The 14,984-nt window shown below is 35.0% G+C and overlaps 1 protein-coding gene and 1 long non-coding RNA gene across 2 annotated transcripts; both read right to left on the minus strand.

The window, feature by feature from the left end:
• Positions 1 to 596: 596 nt before the first annotated feature.
• Positions 597 to 1,198, minus strand: LOC123653605. The gene is made up of 2 exons (XR_006743128.1): positions 813 to 1,198; positions 597 to 716 (listed from the first exon to the last, which is right to left on the minus strand). It is a non-coding gene; the product is annotated as an uncharacterized LOC123653605 (long non-coding RNA).
• LOC123653848 (BMP-binding endothelial regulator protein) lies at positions 1,199 to 14,719 on the minus strand (the record flags this gene model as incomplete). Its single annotated transcript, XM_045589826.1, has 5 exons — positions 14,471 to 14,719; positions 9,047 to 9,317; positions 3,282 to 3,491; positions 2,797 to 3,047; positions 1,199 to 1,960 (listed from the first exon to the last, which is right to left on the minus strand). Coding segments are annotated over exons 1-5 (1,743 nt in total), but the record flags the coding sequence as incomplete, so codon positions are not given.
• Positions 14,720 to 14,984: the final 265 nt, after the last annotated feature.

A 14,984-nucleotide genomic window follows, 5' to 3' on the forward strand; every position in this document is an offset into this window, starting at 1 on the left:
TCAAAATATTTACAATTATAACTTTTATAAATTATTTGTTCGTTTACACAAGGATAACAGACCCGCTCTTCTTAGCGTATACATTTTGATAATAAATTGAGCGAGCTCCCTTATATGAGACAACATCGAATTAGACTTCATTTAACGTATATACACAAGACCCATGTAATCTCGTTAGCTTCTTGGCTTCGGCTAGATCTAAGATTTCATAAACTAACTACAGATGAGATCTCATTTTGAACTATGTTAACCAAACGTCTCCTACCTGAAGTCATATTCAAAGCTAATTATCACATTTTGTTGAAAAGTTCCTATTTATAAAAAAAAAAAAACATTTATTACTCTCAGTGGAGTAAGAATTCAGGCGTATACCGAAAATTATTTTATATATATTTTACAATCTGAAAAATGTTGTGACCCTTTTTAGTAAAATATATGTATAAAAAGAGTCGCTAGTAGCTTCAACTGAAAATACCTCTTTCATCAACCGTAAATAGGAATGATTATTTATTTAAATAACTATGGAGATGCTGGTCAATTTGGCGAGGTACTAGTAAGCTACAGATTCTAAGCTGCATATCATATAATAGAGCTTGTTCACTTAACTATAAGTAGATTTATGAATACTGTTTATGTAAATAGATCTTCTTTCCTAAATCTTTCGCACCTTACAAGCACATCTCATGTTCAATTCAACGCGACATTCCGTTTACATACTGAAAAGAGAAGAAAAAAAAAACAATTATAATTGATGTCATGTAATGAAACGTATGTATAACTTGTAGAACTTGATTGAACAGATTTAAAATTACCTCACATTGCCGCACTGGCAGGTTTGACTAGTAATTGTATCGCCGATGTTGGGAAGTTATTGTAGAATGGGAGGAGGTGGCCTAGAACGACTATTATTTCGCTTAGGTATTGGTGCCAATGTTAACAAATCTGTCTTCTTTGATTTAGTCGAGCGACCAAAACCATTATGGCGACGACTTAGCCACTTTGGTGGTGGACCTTCACACCAAGAAGCGTGCAACCAGTCTTTAGGTTCTGCTCCAACACGCGTACATTCTCTTGCATATGCTCTGTAAGCCGCACAATGACAACGATAACCCGAACAGCCACACGCATCCAGAACACATGCTTCTTTATAATTATGAGGATTAACTTTAGCTCCACATTCCGAAAATGATTCATGACGTTCAAATACACGACATAACCTTCTCACTTTTGTTAACTTCGATTGTCGACATCTTGAGATGCTACTTGGTCTCTCCTGTCGTCGAGTACAAGCGCGATGTCCACCTACCCGCCATGAAGTTCCAAATCTCCAAGTATCATTTACAAGTCTTCCGTCACGGGTTTTCATATCATCTCTAGCAAACGAATTAAAGTTTCCACATAATCCGCACAACTTGTCTTTATACGAACTCGACACTGTCACTTCTAAAAATCCATCACCGTCCCACAAAAGCTGAACACCTATTTCAGACTTCAATATAACGGACCCATTGCTTCGGTTAATTTCTGCAATTCCTTTAATGTTGTACGGGAAAGTTATCCTTTGTCCGTTTACTTTTATTCGCATTTTTTTCCCCATGTTTATTTTGGTTGACCCAATGCGAAGGGTTGCAGTACGTGTCCACGACGAATGTGAGGTATTTCTCGCATCATTTGATATTCTTATTGAAAAGGTGTGATTTTTACAATCAGAAACCAACTGGTATTTGCAGGAACCTTGGAAACTGTAAAACTTACCATCAAATGTTTTATAATGAGGATCACCAAATACAGTGCATATACCGTCGGTATCAACACATTTAGGACAACATTGCCCCGGTAATTGTCGAAGTTTTTGATCAGACGGACAGGTTAACGTAGGACATCTTTCCATAGCGCAACGAGGTTCTCCTCCGTGACATTCACATGATTTACACGCATCCAATTGCCATATCTCTCCATCCTGAAATGAATTTAAATCATTAATCGGTATAAGCTTTCATGTAAATCAAAATGTTTCACAACTTTTTAACCGACCTTTTTTCCAAAAAAGGAGGAGGTTCTCAATTCGACTGTATTTTTTTTATGTATGTTACATCAGAACTTTTGACCGTGTGGACCGATTTCGACAATTTTTTTTAATCGAAAGGTGGTGTGTGTCAATTGCTCCCATTTTAATTTATTTGAGATCTAACAACTACTTTTCGAGTTATATCTAATAATGCGTTTTTATTTGACGCTTTTTTCGTCGACCTACGTTATATTATACCGCATAACTTTCTACTGGATGTACCGATTTCAATAATTCTTTTTTCGTTGGAAAGGAGATATCCCTAGTTTAGTACCATGATAAGAAAACCAGGATCTGATGATGGCATCCTAGAGAAATCAAGGGAAACTCTTGAAAATCCGCAATAACTTTTTACTGGGTGTACCGATTTTGATGATTCTTTTTTTGTTGAAAAGAAGATATCCCTAGTTTAGTATCATGATAAGGAAACCAGGATCTGATGATGGGATCCTAGAGAAATCGAGGGAAACTCTTGAAAATCCGCAATAACTTTTTACTGGGTATACCGATTTTAATAATTTTTAATTTAATCGAAAGCTGATGTTTGTCATGTGATCACATATAAATTTTATTGAGATCTGATAACTACTTTTTGAGTAATCTTTGATAACGCGTAGTTACTTGACTATTTTTTCGTCGATCTACGTTGTATTACTCGTCGATATAATTGAAGTCATTTTTTTTTCGTTTGCGAGCAAACACAATTATTATGGAGTTATTTTACAAACCTGGTATGTTTTGCCGCCAATAACACAGGCTGCCTTGGCTTCCTCTATTTCTGGACATTCAGGACAACATTTACCAGGAAGAGGAGGCAGGGCACGAGCTCCACACGTCAACACTGGGCACGTATGTCGCGTACATACTGCTGTACCGTTCATACACGTGCAATCGGTACAAGGATCCACCCGGAATGGACTTAAGTGAGCGTGATATTCCTTTCCAATTATACACGGTTTTTGAAGAGAAAATCCTGAAACTGATAAATAAATCTGTGTAACTATATAAATTATGAAATATGTATACCTGTATCAGTGTAAAATTTTTTAGTTTTATCATAACCATACCACGGAGACATACTCGACTCTATAACAGTGATTATTCCGCCAAAAAACATTGTAAGGTGTGACTGCAATTCGGTTGATAAATCCAGTACCTAATACATATTAAATGATAAAAAAGTCTAATAAAAATATTATTAATATTAACATACTTGGAAGAATTTTATCTGCTGTGGGGTGTGCACATCTGGGACAGCACTCCCCAGGTGGTGTGTACTGCTGTGAAATAATGCAAGGAAGAACTGGGCAGGCGCGTTTAGTGCAGGACAACATGCCACGCATACATCGGCACGACAAGCATGGCTCCTCTTGTATGCGAACATCCCGACCTTCACGAACACGTTGCCCATTGACGACACATTCTGAAATAAAAAGAAAACCTACTGATTAGCATTCTTAAACTTTAAGTATCATGAACAGCATTATTAAATTATTAAGAGCTACTAGAAAGTAAGTGAAATGATAGCAGAAAGTATGTTGTATAATATTATAATGTCATATATAAATTAAATAAAAATAAAGAGTTAAAATATTTTCGCCATTGTTTCACAGAACCACTAAGACTGCAACAAAGGGCACACTCCATAAATTAATACAATCGAGCGATGAATCAACCAGGATTTAATGAATGAGAAAACTAGCCCCACACACGAAGTGCCTATCCTTAGAACACGATAAATAGTTTTTGCGTAGTAAGTTCAATTTATATATGTTTATAAAAAAATATAAATTATCTCACTTGGAAAACAATGCTCACACGTAGATAAACATGATAAACATACAAGAATCTTAATCAAAAAAGAAAAGGGTTTAGAATATAATGGAACATGACGGTCATTACCCTTTATTTGTGTGCTTAAAGTGAATAGTCAGACAGTTTACAAGTGCTATATTCACAAAGTGCTGCCTCGATGCATAATGTAATTGTCACAATAAAGACACTCAAGACTCCTAAGTAAAATAAAACCAATAAAACGAGTAACACATCGTTCTTTTGTAGACATACAATTCAATACACATCGTTTAAGCAGCTCGATGTTTGAGCATTCAACACTTAATGTAAAAACCAGAATTATTTATCTCACGTACATATTGCTTGTTAATGGAGAAACTGAAATCATGAATGGAGCGAAAACTCAATTTTTTTGGTCTGACATCGTACGTGACTGCAATTTAAAAGGCGCAGTAGTTAATTGTACACAATGTGCAACCATAAATGAACCGTCAATTGGTCGGTTATATAATACAGTATAATGGAAAAAGTCAACGATAAAAATTACAACTTCTGAGCATATAGTATCGGTTTTAGTGTAGTTATATAAGATCCATAAAAATTAAAATATTCATTACACGCAGCTTGCGTATATCGCAAGCTAATTATTTTAATTTCTCGAGCCGTCGCAGACATGGCCAATAATAACGATAGCACTCGAAACGTTCAAAGAATTTAAATGAGTAAGCTTTTGTTTATATTTAAAAAGATAAAAAGGTTTGTGGAGCTTTAGAATTTCTTACAATACAATAAAGTACATGTAATTTCGTTCAGAATTTTTATGTCTATTGATAACTAAACGCTCAAACGTTTAAAGGTAAGTATTTAGAAATCAAAGCAATTACAAGTGACAAAAAACCGTGCCAGGCTTTTAGCTGTGTCAAATAAAGAGTCAGGTCATTGGTTACACGCAATGCCGTCAAAAAATCTTGGGACACTTTTAGACAATGAAAGTTTTAGAATTGCTCTCGATCTCCGGTTGGGAGCTCCACTGTGCTTTGAACACAGATGTCCGTGCGGAAAAGAGGTCGATTCTTTCGGACTACACAGCCTTTCCTGTAACAAGAGTTCAGGTGGGTTTTCCCGCCACGGTTCCCTAAACGATACCATAAAAAGAGCTCTTGTCACCATCGACGTTTCTGCTCTTATCGACCCTACTGGAATTAGTCGCAATGATAGCAAGAGACCTGATGGATTGAAGTTGGTTCCCTGGGAAAGGGGACGGGCGCTTTTGTGGGACGCAACCTGCGTTGACACACTTGATCCGTCTCATGTCAGGGAAACAGCCTTAAAAGTGGGAGCCACAGCGGAAAAAGCTGAAACGACTAAGCGGCACAAATATTCATCACTAATTCCAAATTACATTTTTGTGCCGTTTGCAGTCGAAACACTTGGACCTTGGAGTAGCAGTGCTAAAAAAAATTTTAATGAGATAACTCCTCGCCTTATTGCCTCCACTGGTGACAGGAGGGTTGGTGCATTTTTTGCCCAGAGAATCGGCATAGCGATTCAACGGTGAAATACTGCCAGCATTCTTGGCACAATTCCACGCGGACATGATTTATACCAAAACTACCTGTAAATACTGTGTGGCTAGGGTACTAAAGAATATAGCCACCCCCTCTCTTCCCGTGGGTGTCGTAAGAGGCGACTAAGGGATAACACAGTTCCGCTACCAACTTGGAACTTAAAAAGCCGACCGGTGGCGGGATAACCATCCAACTGCTGGCTTTGAAATACACAGGCCGAAGATGGGCAGCAGCGTCTTCGGTACGACAAAGCCAGCCCTGCGGTCATCAACCCGCCTGCCCAGCGTGGTGACTATGGGCAAAACACATGAATTCACGTTATTTTTGGCGTAAACTTGTGGAGGCCTATGTCCAGCAGTGGACTGTATAGGCTGTAATGATGATGATGATATCTGTAAATATTTAGTTCTTAAGTTGTGAATTGTAAATATGTATAATGTTTAATAAACTATTGTTTTATTAGAAGCAATTAAGAATGATACATTTATATTTAAATACTTCACCGGTTCGATTCCCATCTGGAGCAGACATTTGTGTTTATAGAAATATTTATTTTCGGTCTGGTCGTTAGTCCTTGTCGGTCTCCCCAACGTGCCACGGAGAGCACGTAAAGCTATCGGTCCCGGTTGTTATCATGTATAACTGCTAGCGATCGTTACTCATTGTAGGGAATATACAACATACATACAACAACTATCCGCCAACCCACATTGGAGGAGTGTGGTGGATTAAGCTCCGATCCTTCACTTACATGGTGAAAAGGCCAGTGGTATATTACAGGCTGAAGCTACGTTTTAATTGTATGAGCGTATCATCTGTACAAAAGAACAAGACTTCAACAGCACGATAATATAATAATATTTAATAAAAATATTTAGATATTGTTAAGTAACAATATAAATGATAGATAATTTATTTTTTTTTAAATTAAACAGGCTTTATATCTTAATTGTCGTAATAAAAACTACAATAAAGCCAATAATTAAAAAGCAAAACATAACATTTGCGAATTGGAATCAAAAATAGGAAAAGTATCAGTACTTAACTATCATATAGTATTTAAATGTAACATAAATTAATATTGACAATATGAAGGTAATTTAAAACTCATACATATTTAACTTAAAATAAAATAATAAAAATCATTTATTTCTATAATCTTTAGTACAAATCATCACCGAGTCTTCCCAGTAAGTAGTCAGAGACACTTGTATTGGGAATGACTCGCTACCTCCCTTACGGACGACTAAGACTATAGTACACTTAGCATTTTAACATTTTAAACTTTAAAATTAAAACTAAGTGTAAGTGTTCTCTGTGTGTGTGTGTGTGTGTGTATGTGTGTGTGTATGTGTGTGTGTGAATACACAGTCTTATCTATGATTTTTAAGTAAAGCTAAGTAGGGGATCATTGTACGTCGTATGATTTGTGACCAATAGCAGCGGTAGTGAAAAATTTATTATAAACTTATTTTAGCAATAAGGTTTTCAACCGCAACAAAAGTGAGAGATTGCAACCATCTAGTTAATCTTCCTTTGCATTTATAACTTTGCATAGGGTATATATTAAGTATTTTGTTGACTCTGTTATACACGTAAGTGGTCTGGGCAATATATTGTCTTCTAGCAAAGGCTGTACGAATTTTGCATGAGGGAACTACAATATCCTTACTTAAATGTTATTATAAAATGAAATACTATAGAGATGTCACTTGTGTTACTTGGTATTCTTTGTCCAAACATGCAACCCATTTATGGACATCTCGAGTTTTTAGGTCTGTCCCTAAACAAAAAAAAGACACTAAGTCTGATAAGGTCGTAATCGTGAAAGAATAAGACGTAAAAGAAGCAAAAAATCTAATGCACCGTTGGGACCGTAAAACAAACAAACACAGGGCACACCTCAGCGTTCCCGCAGCCACGCAGACGTCGGTCGCTTTGAGTAACAGACAAAAACCCACCCGCCTCTACCTTTTAAGTAGGTTGTTAACTTTTTGATTTATGGTCAATAATAGAGACGCAAACGCAGTGGGAGTCTTCCCGACCATTACAAATATATATAATTTTAACGAACCCCCGTGAACATAATAGGATCTCATTTTATTCAGACATAGGTAGAAATCATTCCCTTTATATTATTTAAGTAATAAGTATTTTCCGGTCAGCAAAGACCATTCACACACTTTTGGGTGGTCCATGAAGCTAATAATAAAATACCATTGCTAAAATGTAGGTAAGTATATGAATCATTATTAACATGATACTTGTGCGTTAAAATTAAATACACAAATCAAATACTAAAAGTACAATGTTTTTACGACGATTTAAAAGTATACTCGCTTGTTTGAATATAAATAATAACAAATTAGTTTCCAATAAAGCAAGGTGAACATAATGGGAACGAATGTTCTTGACTTTTTATTGATAATAGACTGATCAATAAGTCACTTTGTTGTCCGATAATAGTCATCGAAGCGTTATGTATGGAACTGAGAGGGACGAATTATTATGGCTGAGTAGTCCATTGTCTGAAGATACTCTGAGCTACTGCGCAACGTCTTGTATATTATGCCATTGTCAACCTCGGCGTGTGGGCGAATCGCGGCCACCTCGGAACAAAGGTTTTAGGGTGGACGTAGACACACGACAAAACATCATCGTAAACTCATAATTAACTACCATCACATATTGTATTAAAGCTACAACCAAAGGTCTTTAAAAACATGTTTTGAGAATTTCGACCGACTGACCATGTTTTATTTAAAAGAAAAAGACGCAAAATAATTTAATAATTCAAGAGAGTTAAAGTCCGAGAATCCTTCTTTATTCTTGACCAGCAAGCGAGTAATGAATAAAATATACAACCAATAAAACGATAGGTCGGAATGTGTCGGCCATTTTCAAAAGCAATTCTGTGCAGTCATCTCGAAAATTACTATTATTTGATTTTGAATTAATAAACTTGTTAAAGTTTAGGAATGGACGTAAATTGCCTGACTTTTTGGTTTTATTAAGTTCGCATGTCGGCTTATATTTGTTTTTGAATGGAATTATAGTTTTTTTGCCGCGCGTGCGTCTGGGTGGGCGCACTCCGAGACAAGACTGCGCCAGCGTCGCTCGGCAATTATATTCGTTGAACACGACGTAGGTACCTCCGTACTCGCGGTGGGAAAACGCAGCGTGAAATAGGGAGTGCATTCTTTTAAGTCATTATGTTTGCTTATTTCTTATTCCAATGGAATTCATTGGTTGCCGTGAAACGCCTCATAAAGACATGATTTTTAATGGAATTGTAATTAAAGTTCTATCGTAACTATAGGTATAACAATTACATTCCTTTACTTATTGCAAAAAAAATGTAAGTATTAAGGCAAACAGTGTCTATTCTTAAATATTAAATGAAAGTAATGACTGTTATGATTTTTTTTTAACTTATCAATTAATTTATCACCATATATATTCTACCTACCCAACTCGAAAATGCTTCATATATTCAAATATCACATACAAATTACCGTTTTTAACTTTTCTTTCATTACAAAAATTCGATTTACTATCTTACTCGTTACAAATAACGGAAATAAAACATTAAGTTATATTTATAAAAAGCATTTACCTTCACAAACGGGGCAATTATAGTGTGTATGCCTCTGATGTTTCGGATTGTCACAGGGGGCGTAGCATTCCGGTCGTGATATGGTAACTATCCCGGCTTCACAGCGAAGCAGTCTCCCGTCTTCATTCCACTCGGTATGAGAAGCGTGCTCTGTGCCGTTGTACCAACATCCCTTGCATCTTGCGCAGCAACCCTCGCGAGGCATCACAACCGCACAGTCTTCCATCAATCCACACTCCTCTGCACCTTTTCGACACTCAACGAAACCATTCTACAACAGAAAAGAATAAACAAACATTAAAAATAAAAAACCTAACACTCTCCATTTCGGTACGAAAACTAATCAAGCTAATTAAAGTTGTACAAAGAAATAAGAAAATTATTCACTTAAATTATCGTATTCTATGGGTGATACAGTCAATTTGTATCACCCATAGAATCATCAAACTGACTGAAAGATACATTGACGACATTGTCAGAGTTTCATTACTTTGATATGAAACAATCTTATACATTTTTCATCGCTCTTTGGATAACAAGCTCTCAGCGCTAAACCCTAAATCTCAATACTTGTTAAGTCGTTTTTGAAAACTCTAGTTTAAATAAACAACAGCTTGTATTAGGTATTGCTATTTTTGAAGAGAAATTTTAAAAGTTTTAACTTAACCTAATTTTACAGTGATCGAGTGGCGTATTTACCATCATTTTGCCAAAGACGGCGCAAGCCGACATACGTAGTAAAATTATACGTGGTGAAAAATTAATCGATAATCAAAAATATATTTATTATATTATTATATTCGCAATTTCTTCCCTTGACTCGATTATTTTATGGAGTTACAAATCGGTGGCCTAAATGAGAACAGCAATATCACCGATCACAGAAAGTAATCGATTATTTATTAGCACATCCATACATACGCTGCTTTTACCTTTTCCCTTAACTTATAGGGCGAAAATTGAAATGGTCCGAGGCGCTGAATCTTTAAATACGCTAATCTATAGCTTAAGTTTAAACAAAACTTTTTCAGTTAGCATATAGGACAGTTAGTTATAGCTTGAAGATCGATTGATTTTATTCCGACGATTACAAAAAAAAATATCTTTGATACGTATTCCATAGAAGGTATTATCGCCAAGCTTTCTTTTAAAAGACATCGTTCTCTAAGTTCATCTAATAAATCAGATTAGTGATGTTTGCAATGTAGTGCTTTATTTCGTTAAAGAATCGTTAAAGATTCTCGATAAAAGATTACTGGTAAACAGGTATTTATTGCACATATACACATTAAAAACTTCGACGGATCTTACGGTTTCACTTGCTTGTTTATATATGTTTACTATGTAACAGTGTTTTGACAATATAATTTAGACTATGATATAAATTTAATATATTGTCTATATAACTTTAAAATAGTAAAACATAAAATAAAAAATATTACATACTGTCAAGGTTAAAATTATTGTTATCAGAGTTAACTTAAACTTAAATGCTATAACTTTGCCGGTGCCAACAGAACCCAAGCACAAAAGGTGCAGACCATGGAAAGACGCAGAAATGGCCAGAGCAAGAACACAAACTACCTATCCATTATAGTAGGCACAGTAGTAGTAGATCGCACCGGGCGCATACAATGCTAATTGCAGCACTGCAAATGAACTAAACTTTCATCTTTTTAAGTGATGATATTTAAATATTTTTCATTCTTGGTCTTCGTGTATCTTATATAGGTATGGGGGTTTCAGAACATTACCGTTGTAAGCCTTATATGTTACGTGTGAGTGAAACTGTATATAACCACATAAAATAAGTAGTAAATAATCTGTCAAAAACAAGAAAACGATTAGCTAAATTGTATCAATTTACATAGGTAAATAAGTACGAAATCGTTGTTATATACTTTTAAAACACACTCACCTCCAAGATATACCTAATACAAATTAAATTATATTTTGTGTCAATGTATGTGTAAAATATATTATTAATTTTCTTTAATTTGTATCGTTGTATCTGTTTTTCGTATTGCATTCCAAGTGCACTGTATTTAAATAGTTATAAAAAGTTATGAACTGTTTAATAACCTTAATAATAATTAAAGCGGGCTTAACGTACACGCGTAGCGGATATATTATTATGTTAGTTTTTTCCGTGTTCACTTTATGTTTGTAATAAATAATTAAACGTATCATTTATTCGCGATAAACTTATCGCGAGTAAACATGACACTAAACTTAATAATATAATTATAATATTTCCTACTGTAACTTTTTATAAATAATCGTTTTATAAAAAGATCTTATTTATATATAAATATATATATATATTTTTAATTAGGAGCAAAATAAATGTAGCACTAAACTGTCTAGCCATTTCACTGAACAACACTATTCAACCAAATGCCTTAATGTCGATTAGCCGAGCCGCTGACGCAACGTTAGCTAAACATAAAACTGACTATACTAGCTAAATGAGGCTCAGCTTGTAATATTTGAATAAATTGAGTACCGCTTCGATTAATATTTTTATCTTTACATAAATGAATTACCGAATAAATGTTTATCTGGTACTTATATTCAATATAATTTTTTAAATTAACGTGGTTATTTTCATTACTAAAATTATGTAAAACGGGACATTTATCATGTTTTTATTTTTATTTTGCGGAGCTCGACATTTCGACATTATCACGAATGTTGTTCTTGTTCACGAGAACCGTTTCAAATAATTTAAGTTATATTAAATGTTAATTAAACATTTTAAAAAAACATTAGTCATTTTATGTCAAATTAGCCAATATCACATTCTAGATTTATTAATCAGTACCCAATTTTAACAAAAATTGATTCGATTCCAAATTATTTTCCTATGAGATTTGTTAACACTGTTCAATAAAATTTCTAGTCGTACTCTTACAAAGCAAAAGTACAATAAACATATAAAAGATAATCATTTACATATTTTTTCCTTTAATGTTTTACTTTAAAGTAGGACAGAAAACATGTTAGGACAAAAATTATAATACATTTGTAAAATATTTAAAATAATTAAACATATAACAAATGAGTATGCCTACTGTGCGTGATCTACAAAATGAAACAGCAGTCTGTTAGGAACCTATATAGTGACGACGACGTATTCATGTTTTCTCGCCAGTCTCAACAAACGTTGAGAGAACAAGGTTTTTCTCAAATTACTCTAAATATTTACACCATTAGAACTAATTGACTATTTTAAAAATGAACCAGCTGTGCCACACGATTTCACGCGCGTTAGTATTCCAGAAAAAAAAAGCCTATAGGCCTATAGCCTTCCTCGGTAAATAGGCTGTACAAAATAAAAATAATTTTTCAATTCTAACCAGTAGTTCCCCAGATTAGCGCGATTAAACAAACAAACGTAAACTTTTCATGTTTCTAATATTAGTATACATTATCAAATACCTACTTTTGTTTTAATATAAAAATTAATAGAATAATGCATCTAAATATAAACAAACATTATTATACAATAACATAAAATATTGGAATATTTAATGGAAACAAAAACACAAAATAATTAATGAAAATCAAAGTTACACAATCTATACGCCGAAATAATTTTGAAATCGTTACGCAGTAGGCAAATAACAAACATCATAATAGGTATGACTAAATCCATCGAGTTTCTATACTGTAAATTTGATTTCGATTCGCAGCAAATATTTCAGAAATATTTACACTATGTAACAAATTGTAAGTATTTAGAATAAAATTAAACAGTACTTCAGTGGTTTCCATTATTCTCACGGAAACGATTATTACTAGTATTTGACCGACGACGAAGTTTTGGTTATTAACGCGTTGTTTGTCAGACATGATCAATATTTGCAGCCAATATTTACACAAATCTGTACACTATCAAACGTTTTAACACCAAACATTATGTCCTAATTTGTATGTGTCCGTGGCCCCTCGTCGATGGGATCTCGGCTTTGGTTAGTAACGAGCTATGTACGTGACTATATGTCTGTCTTCCTAAAATGTACCGTAAAAGTTTAGTATCGTCTGACCTCTATAAGTTCGCGTGTCTGGCCTTTGCAAACGAGAGCTAGCATTGGGGTTAAATAATTTTATTAGCTCCTAAACAGAATTGGCACTTAATTATATTGCAGTTAATAAAAATTAGACTATTTTTTGTCGGCTTATTTGTTAATAATAAATATAGGATAATATTGAATATATAAGTTATTTTACGATGTTAATCGCTTAACATTTTACTTAAATTTCATACTATAAATTTATGTCAATTTTAAGGTATATCTCATTATGATTATTGAATGAATATGAAATTAAATAATACTTTAAATTGTTATCATGTTACAATATAATGTCAATGTAATCTTAATAATAATAATACTAATCTTATCGCATTATTAGAACAAGATTTTATTGCACAAATAATATAAAAAATGCACTAGACAAAAAAAAATCAAAACGAAATTTTATATTTTGACAATCTATCTAATTTTTAAGTTAGGTATATAAATAAATGTAATTCGATTTTAAATCAGAGTCATCATTAGGTCGGATTATTATTAATTACACTATTCTAATATTGGAAGAATATTTGACATTAAGTGTTTGATATTTCTAAATGATCATTTGTTATCATCATAAGTGATGATGTGCATAACCATAATATTTTAATTTAATAAAATCACTATAGCGTATATTAATGTATATCGTACATATATAAAACGCTCATAGACACACCTCTGCTTCTATTTTAATAAATGATTGCAGGTTATCTGCTCTGTTTTATGTGCGGTACATTATAATAAATAATGACCAGTCGACAGATTTAAGTACATTTATTTTTAACCAACGTAAATATTCCTCTATTAGACGCTCACTTCAAAGAGCCGCTTCAGAAATTCGTTTAAAGCACTGAAAAACAATAAACATAAAAGTGTAGTAAGTGACCTCGAATAGGTAATGTGTAGATAAATATATGTTTCGAGATGAAAACCTAAGGTTCAAACAGAATGGAAAAAATGTTAACATTTAAATTGGTATACCAAATTGTCTATTTTACAACGAGCGGCGTGTGATTTTGGATGAAACTATGTGCAAATTGATTTTGATTTTATTCTATAATAGACGTTTTTCACTATCATTAGTTAGTAAACAAGCACACAAGTACAGAAGCACTAGTGCGGAAGTGGGGGAGGACCTGGCGGAGTAGCCGTATGGTACACGCGTAACGGTTGCCTTGCGCCCGGTTCTTGAGCGGTGGATGCGCCGTAAGCGCAAGCTCACCTGCCGTCTGACGCAAGTTCTCACCGGGCACGGCTGTTTTGGTGAATACTCGTTTCGGACGGCCCAAAAGGAGTCGACGACTGGATATCACGATTGTGGCGCAGCGGTGGACTCGGCCTAGCACACCCTCGAGTTATGCCCGAGATGCGTGGCGCTGCGCCGTGATCTGATGACAGTCTTCGTAGGGGACTTGTCACTGCCGAGCGTGACAACATCAGCGCGATGCTCGGCGGCGACGAGTCCTGGAAGGCGATGGTAATATCCCAGAAGGAGAATGACAAGTGGAAATGCCCCTGTGCCTGTGTCGGGCCGCGATAGGAACCCGGTCCTGCTAGACACGGCGTCGTAGAGATCGTTCAGAGGTGAGCTGGACATTCCCCATGAAGGAGACTTCTGGTCCTTTCGCCGAGGCCAGCCTGTCGCTGTACTGTGTGGCTACGGTACTAAAGAATCTAGCCACCCCCTCTCTTCCCGTGGGTGTCGTAAGAGGCGACTAAGGGATAACACAGTTCCGCTACCACCTGGGAACTTATAAAGCCGACCGATGGCGGGATAACCATCCAACTGCTGGCTTTGACATACACAGGTCGAAGACGGGCAGCAGCGTCTTCGGTGCGACAAAGCCAGCCCTGCGGTTACC

Source organism: Melitaea cinxia, chromosome 5 (assembly GCF_905220565.1).
Source record: "Melitaea cinxia chromosome 5, ilMelCinx1.1, whole genome shotgun sequence".
NCBI classification, from domain to species: domain Eukaryota; kingdom Metazoa; phylum Arthropoda; class Insecta; order Lepidoptera; family Nymphalidae; genus Melitaea; species Melitaea cinxia.